At 38.5% G+C, this 14,850-nt stretch overlaps 3 protein-coding genes across 3 annotated transcripts; 1 reads left to right on the forward strand and 2 right to left on the reverse strand.

Annotated features, from left to right (window-relative positions):
- Positions 1 to 56: 56 nt before the first annotated feature.
- NCS54_01364100 (AA-TRNA-LIGASE-II-ALA domain-containing protein) lies at positions 57 to 1,467 on the reverse strand (the record flags this gene model as incomplete). The annotated part of the gene is made up of 3 exons (XM_053158821.1): positions 57 to 672; positions 724 to 1,201; positions 1,257 to 1,467. 3 exons carry the CDS (start codon positions 1,465 to 1,467, stop codon positions 57 to 59), a joined length of 1,305 nt encoding a protein of 434 aa, XP_053014796.1.
- Positions 1,468 to 3,037: 1,570 nt separating this feature from the next.
- Positions 3,038 to 4,531, reverse strand: NCS54_01364200 (Hypothetical protein; the record flags this gene model as incomplete). The annotated part of the gene is made up of 1 exon (XM_053158822.1): positions 3,038 to 4,531. The coding sequence occupies one exon, from the start codon at positions 4,529 to 4,531 to the stop codon at positions 3,038 to 3,040; it is 1,494 nt and encodes a 497-aa protein (XP_053014797.1).
- A 566-nt stretch (positions 4,532 to 5,097) lies between these two features.
- Positions 5,098 to 8,799, forward strand: NCS54_01364300 (Beta-glucosidase; the record flags this gene model as incomplete). Its single annotated transcript, XM_053158823.1, has 15 exons — positions 5,098 to 5,245; positions 5,297 to 5,362; positions 5,416 to 5,467; positions 5,521 to 5,804; positions 5,861 to 5,973; positions 6,280 to 6,301; positions 6,354 to 6,377; positions 6,425 to 6,540; positions 6,599 to 7,567; positions 7,619 to 7,730; positions 7,785 to 7,900; positions 7,955 to 8,076; positions 8,126 to 8,189; positions 8,278 to 8,445; positions 8,533 to 8,799. The coding sequence occupies 15 exons, from the start codon at positions 5,098 to 5,100 to the stop codon at positions 8,797 to 8,799; spliced, it is 2,643 nt and encodes an 880-aa protein (XP_053014798.1).
- Between the last annotated feature and the right edge of the window lie 6,051 nt (positions 8,800 to 14,850).

A 14,850-nucleotide genomic window follows, 5' to 3' on the forward strand; every position in this document is an offset into this window, starting at 1 on the left:
TCGTGATATTGTGTATCAAGTCGTGTATCTTCTTGTACAGTCTAGTCAAATTCTATCTATGATTCTACCAGTTCTTTCAGCGCCGTCAACTCAGAGTGCTGCCATTCCTTGACCTTTCCTTGCCATTTACCGCCGCCACCTCCGCCCTTGATGTCTTTGACGACTTCCTTGACTTTAGTTGCCATGTCCTCTACTGCTTCCTTATCGCCCACAATGACCACTGGGCCAGTACCCTTGGACTCGCCTATGGCAAAGACAACAACATGGCCAGTTCCCTGTACTGTTTCTTTCGTCTCGCCTATAATCTTGTTGATGAAATCCATTCCACCATCGGAGCGATGGACCCATGCGTTCTTTCCACTGCGGATCACCGTGTTGACTCGATCACTCTCGTATTTGGCAATCTCAAGCATGAGCTTTCTCTCGACCCTTCGTAACTCTGTCACAGTATCGCACATTGTTGAAGTCTTAGCAACAACTTCAATCGGTGCACTGCTAGATGACATGAGCTTTGCGATGGAGCCGACAGCACCAACAGATGCGTTGGCGAGTGATACGGCCCTATCTCCAGTCATGAACGAGAGACGACAGTTCTTTCCATGCACTGACTGGGTAGAGCCGAGTATGACGAGAGAGATATGGGAAGTTTGAGAGAGATGAGTACCGCAGCAGCTATTGTTATTGGTCAGTACTAAGGCGGTAAATTGGGTAGCGAAAACCTACGTATTGATATCAATATCGCCAATGTGGATGACACGAATGACGCCTTCAGACTTGTCGTAATCTCCAGGAAGTTTCTCGTGCTTGGCGTCATCAGGAGTTTCAACTCCAATGGGTAGGTTATCACGAATCAACTCTCTGCACCGGGACTGAATGCTGTGCATCTCTTCCTCAGTTGGTTTCCGAGGAATGTCAACATAATTCATGGTTCCGGCAGCACCCATGCCCCAACCAAGTGTCTTGAGGCCATGGTCATTTATCATGATGGCGGAGAGGAGATGTTGGCCAGTGTGTTGCTGCATGTGGTCCCATCGGCGAGCCCAGTCTACCTCTTGACGAATTTTATCGCCAGGAGCCAGAGGCTGGGGAGAGGAGATGACGCATCGCAGGCCATGTCTTTGAATGTTTTTGATGGGGATTGGGGTCTGATCAGAACCAGATAAGAGAGTGATAGTGCCGTGATCTGAAGGTTGGCCGCCACCTGAAAGACCACGTTAGACTCAATTTCACAGTACATTGAGGATGGTGTTGCGCACCTTCAGGAAACAAAACAGAGTCGGCACATTCAATTAGCCACTCATCTTGAGGTGCAGCCTCCTGTTTCTTCTTCTTGGAGCCTTTGCTAGCTTCTGCCGGCGCCTTGACGCACGAAATGACCTCGGTATCGAGAGTCTTAAGATACGAGTCCAACTGGCAAGCCAAGGCGCCGACTACGCGGCCAGTGCTGATTGATTCGGTGACTGCCATTGGTGAGCGTTTGAGTAAAGTTGATGCGGTGAATGATAAAGAGCATGTGGTTGAACGCGAGATAAGAAAGATTTTTATTGGCTGACTAAGGCGATGTGACCATTGGTGAGCTAAGACGAAGGAGGAAGGAAAGAACGGCGCGACCTGGTAGACCTGATGTCGCTAGGGGAGGTATGGTATTGATAGGATGGCTGATATGGGTATTAAAGAACTCCTCTGGTGCTTCGGGAATTATCCGTGTTGTTTCTCTTATTCATCATTATCATATTCTTCTTCGTCCTCTTCCTCTCCCTCATCTTCCTCTTCCTCGCCTTCATCTCCTTCTTCCTCGTTGTCCTCGTTCTCTTCGCCTTCTTCTTCCTCACCCTCTTCCTCCTCACCCTCTTCTTCCTCACCCTCTTCCTCCTCACCCTCTTCTTCCTCACCCTCTTCCTCTCATTCCTCCTCTTCTTGCTCTTCTTCCTCGACGGCCGCAGCAGCGGCGGCAGCTTCCCTTTCTCTCCTCTTCTCCTCGAGAGACTGATTCAGCTTGTTCCTGAACTTGTCCATTCCTCTTTTGTTGCCGCTACGTGTTGCGGATGGCATTTTGTTGATTGTGTGGTTGTTGTGCTGGTTTTCGGGTGGTCGTCGCTGTGAGACTCGAGTTGGGGTGACAATTTCAGTTGCCCCTTGCTAATAACCGCCTCTCAAGCTAAATAAAAAATATGTAACTTGGGTCTTGGTAGGCTTGAAGATTTAACCATTTGTGGCTGGAGAAATGGCGGGGGCGTGAAACGTTGTATTTTGGGGATTGGATAACCACGCCAAAATATATCTGCCAGCTGCACGGACTATGAACGCGATATCTTCTTACATCTATTCTTAGGCCCATGAAATGCATTTAATGCAGCTGACATAGACAGGGGGAGGGAATATAAGGGTATTATTATAATAATAGTGCATGCATTATAGTTTAATTGAAAAATAATTCCCGGTTAGGAAATAAGCTGAAATATAATCTAAAGATTAACTTATATTATTTCCTTTCTTACTTATAATCCTAAGTAATTATTACTGTTACTTAAGATAGTATTAAGCTTAAAGTAAGCTAATATAAAATATAAGTAAAGAATTTTAATTTTAGCTATTAGTAATTAATAAAAATAAAATAATCTTATAATAAAAAAGCTTTATAAAACTCCTAGGTCTTAATCCGCTGCTAGAGCTAAGAAGCTTTTAGATCTATAAAATATAAATATTAGAGTAGTTAATATAAGAATTAAAGCAATAAGAGGTATCTAGAAACCTCTAGAAAGTCACACCGCTCTTCTAATAAATAAGTTCTTCGGCCTAGGCAGGGCCTTGTTTGAAGTTTTTATTTTTTTCCTCCTCCTAGAAGTCAGTGGCAAATAATCATCTATATTTTGCATATGGGATTGCTACTCTCACAGACTACGGGCCTGCAACCCAAAAATACAATGACTCACAGAAAGCAGTATCAAAAACCAACCCACAGCAGTGAAGCCCTACCCTCGGGCATAATGAGTATATGCGGCCGTAATTGAGCATCTTGGGGAGTACTGAAAGATTTCTACATGTTGAAAGCCTCCAGCGCCTCTGTCATTGTACGATAGGCCTTCCTGGCTCCTTGCAACCCAGCATTCGTCACCTGTAGCACCACACGTTTGTACGTGACCAAGCTCGGGCTTCCATTGTCCTTGACCTCTAGAATAAGGTGAAGAGTCTGCCCCCGCTCGACTGCCTCCCCCGTGAGAACATTTACGGCGGAGCAATTGGCGGGCGGCATCTGGACGCGCACAATGGCGCCTGAAGGATCCTGGGCTTTGACCAGCAGATCCGGTACCTTGGGCCAGTAGATGAGGGAATGGGATTTTGTCGGCTCCTTGTACTGAAACCATCGGAACGTCAAATCGTCGCCGTCAGGGTCATACGTCTGGCCGGCGTCAAGCAGCACCTCGGAGTCGACCTCCGCACTGATAAAATATGGTTCCGGCCCAGGTCCACTGTCGTTGATGATGACCGTCGGCGCGTGGTTCGCCCTGGACCGATCACCATGAAGGGTCCACTGCATGCGCGCAGCAAAGTCGTTCTGGTATGCATCTCTCCAGCGCCAGATGGTGGCGTAGTTCGACTGGAATTTGCGGCCATTCTTGCCTATCACTAGATCACGAGCATCTGCGTAGTGCTTCGCTGCTTCGCCGATATCGACGAGCACGTAGCGGCCTCCCCAGCTGCCCCAGTGGGGATGGTCTGGCGAACCAAGGCCATTCTGGATGAGGTGTAGGAATGTTGGGCTGTCTCCTTCCATCGAGAACACAAAGTCTGGGTAGACTTGGCCGAGAGGGCCGATCTGGATGTGTTCTTTCAGCCATCCCTGGGTCACCTTGGCGATGTCGGGTCCTCCCTCGTCCATTGGCTGCGATAGGTCACCGGCGATACCAGACCAGGTCGCGAGGCGGTACTCGTTCCAGCCAGTAGTAGAGCAGATGTAGAAGATATCGGGATAGGTAACTCTAATCCAGAGGCCTGTATCGTCTTGGTCGCTGATTGTGTATACCCGGAGCTTTGCTCGAAGCTTCTGTGCCTCAGTCTCCGTCTTGGATTGATGTGCGTGCTGGAGGGCCTGAGCAAGCACATTGGTACCGCCCCAGCCGAGGAACCAGAGTGGTTCATTGGACGCATCCAAAGCGCTGACAAGCAGTTCAGCTCCTGGGCTTAGAGGGACTTCTAGAGCAAGAGCCTCTCTGCCGTATAGCGCCGGGCCAGATTTGACGACAGACTGTAGGTAGCTGGCAGTGGGATATTGGTTGTCGGGGTGGACATGAGCGTTCAGATTGTCCCTGACCTTTCCAAATGCTTCAACGATTTTCTCCATTTCCTCTGGATGCACGCTAGATCTCATCCATGCTGAAGTACATGGGACAAGACCTTGGATGTCTAATTCATTGCCGTAAAGAAGAAGTCTGACCAGACTCTCGTTGTCGTCGGGGTCGTTGCCAATATCCGATGTGACGAAGACCCGGGGCTTGTGGCTACAGTTTCTCAGTAAGGCCTGGTCGGTCATTGTCGCAATGATGATGGGAGAAGATACTGAGATCGGCTCGTGATGGAAGAAAGATATATACACAGGGGAGAAATGCTAAACAAAACTGGGAACCCTGCTTACGCACACGATACCTTTACGCAGTGCCACGACGCAGACGACGACAGAGGTAAGTAGTGGCTCGTATTTCCATTTCAGTCCCATTTGCAGCGAAAGAGAAGATACTAGCAGGACCTTATGCATCCTTTAGAATCTTTTGACCCTGTTCTTGGCACGCCAGTCACTCCCAAGAAGTCTAGCTGAGCTGAGTAGCCAAGACCTTCGGCAAGGCTTGAGGAATGCCCCGTCTCCACTCGAAAATTACTCCGATTTCGCCGCGGTGCTTATCCCCATCTACCAGGGCATCATCTGCTGTGGGAATTCCCTGCGTTGAACACCGACGTGCTGATTGGGCCTCGACTCATTGATGACTGTACATGTCGAATGCCTTATAATATGGACCAGACATAAGTATGCCATTATCTCGACCACAAACTGCTCACTTCGTACACACAACATTGACCGTTTATACAATTACAAGCCGCAAAATGACGGTGCGTGAGCTCGTTACTCCCTTGTCTGTGCCATCAGGCCAGTCGAAAACGGCAGCTAGGCCAATGCCAAGCCGCGTCTCACTTGACGACAAAAAGACCCATCTGGACCAACTCATCGCTCAGCTCACTGTCGAGGAACTGGGTAAGTCTCTTTCACATCACGAATTTTCAATGCTGGTGCTGATCGCCGTAGCTTCTCAGCTTCTAGTGATATCTGGCAACTGGATCGTTGGGGAAAAGTCCGATTACGCCCCTTATGGTATGTGGGCGACACGCCGGCTCCAGCATATTCTAATAGAAGTGTCTTTACAGACCAGATTTTGCGGCTTGCTCCGGATGCAGGAATAGGAGCTATGTGCGATTGGTAGGTGGATCGCTAAGTTCGCGAAGAATGAGCTCTTACTAAAACGAACCCAGGTATCCCACTCATCACGCGCATTTCAATTCTCTCCAGGCCCTGAACCTGGAGAAGTCGCGGGTCAAGATCCCTCTGATGGCAACTGGCGAGAGCCTCCACGCCGTCTTCTCGAACAGACAATCCGTGTTCCCTCAATCTCTCTCGTTATCAAGCAGCTTCGACACTGACCTCGTCTATCGCGTTGGGCGAGCGCTAGGTACAGAAGCTCGGTCTATTGGCATCCAAGTATGCTTCGCCCCAGTGCTTGACGTGGCAAAGGAGCCCCGTTACGGAAGATCCCAGGGTATGCTCAAGTATCCATGCAAGAATGGTACAATGTCCGCTGACTCAAGACAACAGAAACTTATGGCGAAGACTTCGTATTGGTTTCGCACATGGGTGTGGCGTGCTCATCCGGCCTTTCCAAAAATGGAGCTTTGTCTGACTCTGAGGCCGCTCTCCCAGTCGTGAAGGTGCGTCTCAATACCCTGTGCACAAGCTTGAAGACTGACCCCTGTCACTGAAGCATTTCGGTGGTCATGGTGCACCATCAGGAGGGCTCCATTCTAATGCGTGGGCTGGCCGTGGTCGACGAGAGCTGCTCACCGAGACACTCACCCCGTTCAAAGCCGCCATCACTCAGGCAGGAGGAGTAAAAGGAGTTATGATGTCACATCACCCGTTCCTGTTGCTAATCTTCAAGAGCTGATTTGAGATCTAGGCCCTATACCGCAGTGGATGACTTACCGGGCCATCTTGATCCATTGTTGTATAAACAGCTCGAAGAATGGGGGTTTGACGGTATGTCTTCAGACCCATCCGCACAGATAGCGCTGATAATTATTGCGTTTAGGATTTGTTATTTCAGATTGGTGGGGTGAGTTTATACCCTAACCACTTCTTTTCTTCCCTAACGCGTCACAGGACTCCGAGAGACAGTTACAGGTCATCTTGTCGCCGATAGCCCTGCCGATGCTATTCGACAGTGGCTCAATATCGGCGGCGGAAGCTTGCTCTACGATTTTGCTCCTGATGTAATTGTGAGCGTACGTATCGCCTTCGCCCAAACAACAACTCCGCATTAACTTGGCAAAATAGTCTGTTGCTGAACTCGTCAAGAATGGACATGTAGAGCTTGCCACACTCCAGAAGAGAGTCCGGAAGATCCTCGAGGCCAAGTACGATTTGGGACTCTTCCATAATCCCTATCTACCTGAGGGCGTCGACCCCAATGCTATTACTCTGTCTCACATCCCTCTAGCCCTCGAGGCAGCTCGACGCTCAATTGTTCTATTGGAGAACAGAAACAGGACCCTACCGATTCGGCCATCCGAGCAGAGAATCAACAAAATTGCTTTAGTCGGCCCTTTTGTGGATTTGTTCAACTATGGAAGTTACACAGGCGTCTGGGGTGCGAATCCCACAAATAATGCTACTACCATTCGACAAGGAATTCTCGAACAACTCGCGAGGGCTGGGGATTCAAACGTCGATGTCGCCTCGGCGTGGGGAGCCAACAACTGGCAGTACAACGCACAATGCCCAATCCCAGGATATCTACTATCGGTGAACGACTCTGCAGGAGGCCTTCAGGCGACATATTACCACGACACCAAGTTCCAAGACATGGCATTCCAGGTGATTGAAATGCCGAACCGCGACTGGGGACTCTACCCACCTATCGGCCTTGCATCCAACAGCTTCGGCGTCGTGTGGGAAGGCGAGCTCGAGGTCCCGGTAAGTAGCGAAGTTGACGGATGGATTGGCCTTGGTGTCACACCAAAGACGACGGCTCGGCTCTACATCGACAGCAAGCTGGTTTCACAGTCGGACGATAGCAACCCTGGCACTATTCTGAGAGAGATCATGCCATACACTTACACGGCCGAGAAGGGCACCGGCCCGCCTCCTGGAGGGTCCGAGTTCCTCTTCACGCCTGGTTCCAAGCATAAAGTTCGAATTGAGTGCGAAGTATATCCCAATTGGCCGAGATCGAGCGCAGCAGGAGTTCATTCAAGGGTCCAACTCTTCTGGAATTTGGTTGACAGAAAGAATGCCATCGGTCAAGTAAGTTCCCTTCAAGACTGATGCTGGCTTATACTTACTCTGTGTTCCCAGGCGGCGAGTGCCGCATCTGATGCTGACTTGATTGTTCTTGCCGTTGGAGCTGCTTGGAACAGTGACGGCGAGAATGGCGATCGCGCAACCCTCGGCCTGTCCACGGACCAGAGTAAGAACCAGCTCGGCATTTTATACACTGACCTGAGCTGATAGACTATTCTAGCGAAACTTGCACAGACCATCTTTGAACTGGGAAAACCAGTTGTCCTCGTCCTGGAGGGCGGTCGGCCATTTGCCATCCCCGAGTTTTACGCGCAGTCTGCTGCCGTCCTCAGCACCGTGAGTCAATATCTGGTCTAGTGCAATATGTTCTGACCATTGTGTCCCCAATAGGGATTATTGGGTCAAGCGGCTGGTCAGGCTATTGCGGACGTGCTCTTTGGCGAATTCAACCCCGGCGGTCGTCTGACAATGAGTGTCCCTTATGATGTCGGCTGTCTTCCTGTGTTCTACAAGTACGACTTTCTCCTCTAAGACCTCGACTTCTTGCTTACCGTATCATAGCCAGCGCACGACCAAACCCAAAAGCCACATTCCCTACTATCTTGATGTACCAAAGCCAGTACTGGTATGATTACATCTTTCCTTCCTGCTTCTTTCCTCGGGCCAGTATGGCCGGCAAGGTTTCTAATTCCTCGCTAACAATAATTCTCCAGTACTCGTTCGGATATGGATTATCATATACCACTTTCAGCCAGGACTTGCAGAGTGCTGTGTCGACTATTAATGGTAGAACGCAAGGCACTTTCTCGCATGGAGATACCCTTGCGTTCTCTGTGTCCATCACAAACACGGGCGCTATGGCTGGAAGTCATATTCCTCAGGTAAGTTAGCAATAGCTTGAAGATACATGGGCGTATCATCTGAAATTCGAACTGTTCCTTTGCGGTCATATTCTTACAATGGAGCAGATCTACCTCTTGAGACGCCAAGGATCATCCGTGATAACAGCCGACAAGCAGCTTGTCGCATTTGCTCGCGTTGAGGTCCAGGCGGGAGAGACTAAAACCGCGACACTAAAATTGGAGGTGGACCGTTATCTTCCTGTGATTAATCGCGAGTATGAGCGTGTGCTGGAGGCAGGGCAGTATACATTTGCCCTCATGGACGATGGATCGCTCGACACTCCAGCTATCGCAGAAGCCACCCTGAAGGTCGAGTCTTCTCACAGATATTAGAAGCTTTAGGGGAATCACCTGTGCCCAGTCAATTATAGTATTGCTTCTTAGAAGAAGTCTAAAGTTCTCGTAGGAGATGTTTCAATACAATGACGACTGGAATTCTTCATAGCCTACTGCGTTCAAATATCCTCCGAATTTCGGCAAGAAAAGATTCCGCGTCCTCGTCCCTGTGCTATGAGAGAGGCGACTCCAAATCAGTTTTAGACTGTCACCATCACAACCTATGCTTCTCTTCAACATCTCTCATCGCTATACCTTCATACCTCATCAACCTAGGAGTCTCAGCTAACTCCCTTGCTTCTTTTTTTCAACCTTGCGCAACGACAGGATGCTTCTATCTCATCTCTAGTTTAGTTTACCACTGCGGAGCTTCATGCAGGCAATAGCAGCTGAACTTTATTGAACAGTCAGATCGCAATGTCGTTAGTGACTAGAAGCTGGATGTAGGAGGCGGTCATGGCCTGTGTGATGGTACACTAAGGCACCTAATTAGCCACATTTAGGCTGTTATAGGGCCGTCGGGAAACTGTCGGAAAACCCTGGTCGGATTTGGAATGCCATCGACGTTCGGTGATCATTATACCGAGCTTCTGGCACACTTTCAGGATGATCGGTATTGGCGCCGGAAAACCTGTCGGGAATGCAGCAGTGGGTCGTCTTCTCAGGCAATACTGCGCCAAGAGTGAAATTATTCCACGGCAAAATTATAGCGATGCAACCATCGTTAGCGTTGGGATGGTGATGACCTCCCCCAGGGTGCTATGTTACAGGATCGGCAGTGGACCAAATAGCTAAGGGATGACAGAATCCGCGTCTTGCTGCATGAGGGATCCATCGTTTTGCTCCCATGCAATGGCGGGGAATCTTCAGACGAGAATGCCCGTGAGTGGAGATGGCTTCGAAGCAAAGCTGTCGTATTTTATCTCAGCTAGATGGTTTATTAGCAGTAACTTAGATAATATTTTTTATTAATTTAAGTAATAAAATATAAATAATTAGGTAGAGTTTAACTTTTAGGGGTAAGTCTAATTTATAATTATTTTCTAAGATTTTTTATTTAATTTTATAGGGTCTAATATATTTATAGTTAAGTTTTTTATTTATTATTTTATTTTAATATTTTTTATTATAAAATAAATTATATCTCCCTCTAAGAAAATTAATCCCTTAATTCTTTTCTTATTAATATAATTTATTATTTTATTCCTAATAAACTTAAGTTTTATCTTTATTTCTTTATATAAGTTCTTTAATTAATTTCTAATAAGAATTACCTTTAGATTAATAATAATATCTTATATTTATTAGTATATATCTAGTATATATCTAAAATTAATATAAGTTAATATAATTTTTATACTTTTATTTATAGCTATGTTATAGGCTAGCTATGCGCTAATAGCTTTTTAACTTAGTTAGTTTATTTATAATTAATATAATATTAAAGGTATTATTTTAATATCTAATTTATATATTTTATTTATCTCCTTATAATATACTATAAAGAGTTTATAGTTAATTCCTAGGTATTCTATAAGGCTTTATTAGAATTTTAAAGTAAATAATAATCCTTAATCTATAATAATTTTAAGTAATATACTATATATTTTAGTAATATAGAAATAAAAAAGATAAGTAAGTTCTTTAGCTATTATTAATTCTCTATTATAATAATCATGCATATTCCCAAGGGGTAAACCAGTCGTGTTAGGTTTATATTAGTAGATAGATTAGTCGCGCTATACTTAAATAAGGGGGGTATTATATCTAGTAATATACTTAAAGGTATTAAGTATAACTAAGTTATATTAATAGCTAAGGTAGCTATTATATAAGAAAGTATAATAAATATATCTTATATACTTAAAGTGCTTACTAGTAGGAAACCCGCGGTGCTTACTTGCTTACTTAGATAAGGCTATCATAAGTAAGCATTATATAGGACTGCTTACTTATACCATAGTAGGTCCTACTTACTCTTATAGTAGGTTAGTTACGTAATAGGGTTCTACTATGCTAGACCGCCTGGTCTGCTATTTAGCCGTAATATCTATAGGGTATAAAATATAAAAATTTTATAAGTTTATATATAATAATAAGAATACTATTATAGAATTTTCTAGTAGCTAATTCTTTTAATAAGAGTAATTTAGTAATAAAGTCTATAATAATTAAGTCTTATAGTTATTATATAACTAGGAGTAGCTATAGTTTTCTATAAGGTTTATAATATTATATCTTAGTTTTCGCGCAGAGGTTATATTACTTAATAACTATTAAGATAATTTTCTTTATATTAGGAAAAATAAATATTATTTTAACTTATTTTAAGGTTTTATTAATTCCTTAGTATCTATATAGCTAATAATTATATATTTTGCATATAAGTTTATAGCATAGTTTATCTAAGATTTATTATTTATTAGTTTTTTTATTATCTAAGAATTATTTATTATATTATTAAATCTATTCTAAGAGTAAATTACCTTATTTTATTATATAGGTAGCTATATTAACTTAATAGGATATCCCTATAACTCTATCCTATTTATAGGTTAATATTCTGTATATTAATAATTAATAGCATTTTTTATACTAATATATCTTTCTTTTTATCTTACTCCTAAGGTTATAATTATTATAATATTATTATATAGCTTAGGTAGTTTCTTTTAGATTACTATAATATATAACTTAGTAATAATAGTAATTAAAGATAATTTAAAGTACTTTATTAGGGATAAAAATCTTTTCTTTATAGGTCTAGGCTTTATTGCTTTATTATTAATATCCTTATATATACTTAATAAAATCTATAATTAATTATTTATATTTCTTAATAAATATAAAATACTTTAATAAGGGTATTAACTTTTATATTTACTTAATAAACTTTTATTTAAGATACCCTTTTAAAGTAAAATATAATAATTATTTTTTAGGCTTAATTTTCTTAATATCTAAGTTAGGTTATTAGCTAATAATATTTATTTTATTCTTTTTTATTCTTTTAATATAAATAATAATATAATTAAATTCTAAGAGGTATTTAATATATTATAATTATTATTTACTAAGTTTTTATATTTTTATAAAGTAAATAATATTCTTATAGTCTATATATACCTTAATCTAATATTTATTTCTAAGGAAATAATATTAAAAGTCCTTAAAAGTATTAATAATTATAAGAAATTCTTTATTATAAATAAAGTAATTAAGTTTTACTTTATATAGCTTATAAAAATAAAATATAATTAAGTATAAGAGTCCTTTATTATCTTATTATTTAATCTAAGCTCTTAATATAAAGTCTAAGGTATTTATTTTAAGTTTTATTAATTAAGATAAATTCAATATCTTAAGTATTAATTTACTTAAGATAAGTTCTTTAATTATATAAAAGGCCTCTTATGCCTTATCCCTAAATATAAATATTTTATCTTTCTTTATAAGATTAATTAATAATATTATAATTTTCCTAAATTATTTAAAAAATCTATAATAATAATTAATAAAACTAAAAAAGGCTTATACTTCCCTAATATTAATTAATTCCTTTTAGTCCTTAATTACTAAGATTTTCTTAAGACTTATATATATCTTATTATAAAAAATAATATATCTAAGAAATTTTATTTTTAAAATATAAAACTTACTTTTTATAAGTTTTACTAATAATTTAATATCTTATAATATTTATAATACCTTATAGATATATTTTATATATTTTTTTATTCTTTTAAAGAAAATAAAGATATTATCTAAGTAATATATAATAAATATATCTAGGTATTCTTATAATATATTATTAAGTATTTATTAAAATATAATAAATATATTTATAAGTCTAAAAGGTATAGTAAGGTACTTAAATAGTTTATATATAATATAAAAAGTAGTTTGTTATTTATATTTTTTTTTAATTTAAATAATGTAATAAATATCCCTAAGGTTAAATATAATAAAGTATTTTATTTTAAATAATCTATTTTTAAGCTTAATAATAAGAGATAATAATATTTAGTCTTTAATTATAATCTTATTAAGTATCTTATAATAAATATATAGGTATAGCTTATTATTTTTCTTTAGTATAAATATAATAAGGTATTTAATAAGTAACTTACTTTCTCTAATATATCCTTTTTATATTATCTTTTTAATATATTCCTTTAATACTAACAGTTATATTATATCAAGTAAATAAAGTTTATTAAAGCTAGGTTATTTCTTATTTATAAATTTAATTTTAAGGTTATTATATATATATTTTAATAATCCTATCTTAAGTTCTTTTATAAAAAGTTTTTTATAAATCTAATATTATAATAAAATATTCTTAAGCTATTTATTCTCTCGTATTTTCTTAGTTTACTTATGGTTTTTTTTTAATTAATAGAATTATTATATAATATATATAATTATTCTTTATTATTATTATTTTTATTTATTATAATATTTATATTATATCCCTTTAGGTAAAAAAGTATTTTATATTTACCTTTACTTAATTTCTTTAGTATTTTTAATAGAAATTTAAAATCTTATCTTATTTTCCAAGTTATTATTTATTATAGGGGATATTTCCCTTTAAGGTTAATTAGTATATAAGGCTTTACCTTATATCTCTATAATAGCTTAAGCCTATTTACTATCCTTAGGTTAAAAAGATTCTACTTAGCTCTATTATTTATTAAAGTATATAATTATTCTCCCTTAACTTATATTAGTATTTTAAAGTATCTTAGGTTAATACCTCCTTTTATAGTATATAAGGCCCTTTATAGTAATATAAGTTATTATTTTTCTACCTATAGCCCTTTTATAGGTAGGCTTCCTAGTTTTTTAATAGCGCGTAGCTAATATAGTTATGCTTATATTTATTATTATTATATATTTTATAGTTATATATATTATCCTAGCGGTATAGCTAGTCTTAGTATTATTATTCTTATTTTTATCTTAGGTCTTTTTTATTATCTAACTAGGTTATTAATTACTAATCTTTTAGTTTTTTGTATTTTTCTTAGCTAACTTATTTTATTAGTCTTTAACCTTATAGATTATTTATTTATACTTCTAAATAGCTCTATATAATTCTTCCTTATACCTAGTATATATAATCCTAATAGTATTATATTAATAGAATACCTAGTATCTCTCTATTATATATTATATATAGGGTTTATTATTAGGTTATATTAATAAGATAATAAAGAAATAATTTTATTTTTATTTCTTTTCTTAATATTCTTTATACTAATAGTATTAATAAGATATCTATAAAACACTAGGATATTCCCTATATATTAGGTATATCTATATATTATCTTATAAATTAAAGGGTATTTCTTAGTATTATAGGTTTTTAGCGAATTCCTTATAGTAGGCTCTAATATAGATTTCTTATTTATATATTATATCTATATATTCCTATGCGGTCTAGATATAACTTTCTTATAAGCTATTTTAGTATTAATTATTATTTTTATTATATAGCTATAAGTAGTTTTTTTTTTATTTATAATTTTTATTACTTTTTTAGTATTTCTATTATTAAGAATATTCTTTATATAATTTCTTTTATAGTTTCTTAGTATTATATTTAAACTTAGCTTAATTAATACTAATATTATTTTCTTTTATACTTTAATCTATATATCTTAGTAATTTATTATATTTCTTTACTTTTTATTATTTATAAATCTTATTATATTCCTATTATACCTTAACTTAATATTAGGGGCATAAGGTATAATTATATTACGCGGGGTTATCTTATTAATAGTCTCTGCGATAGATAATAAAAGGCATTAAGAATTACTTATTTTTATTATATCTTATAATTTATTTCTTATAGTTAAAACCTTTTATTATAGCTTCTTTAAAGTCTACCTACTTAGCTAGTATTAAGGGCGCTTATTATTCCTGCCCTATTAGTATTATTTCTTCCTTTTATTTAGACTTCTTAATAACCGCGATAATAACCTTCTTATTATTTATTATATTTAGCATAAGGTTTCCTTATTTTATTAATTCTAAGAG

This window comes from Fusarium falciforme, chromosome 11, assembly GCF_026873545.1.
Source record: "Fusarium falciforme chromosome 11, complete sequence".
Taxonomy (NCBI): Eukaryota; Fungi; Ascomycota; class Sordariomycetes; order Hypocreales; family Nectriaceae; genus Fusarium; species Fusarium falciforme.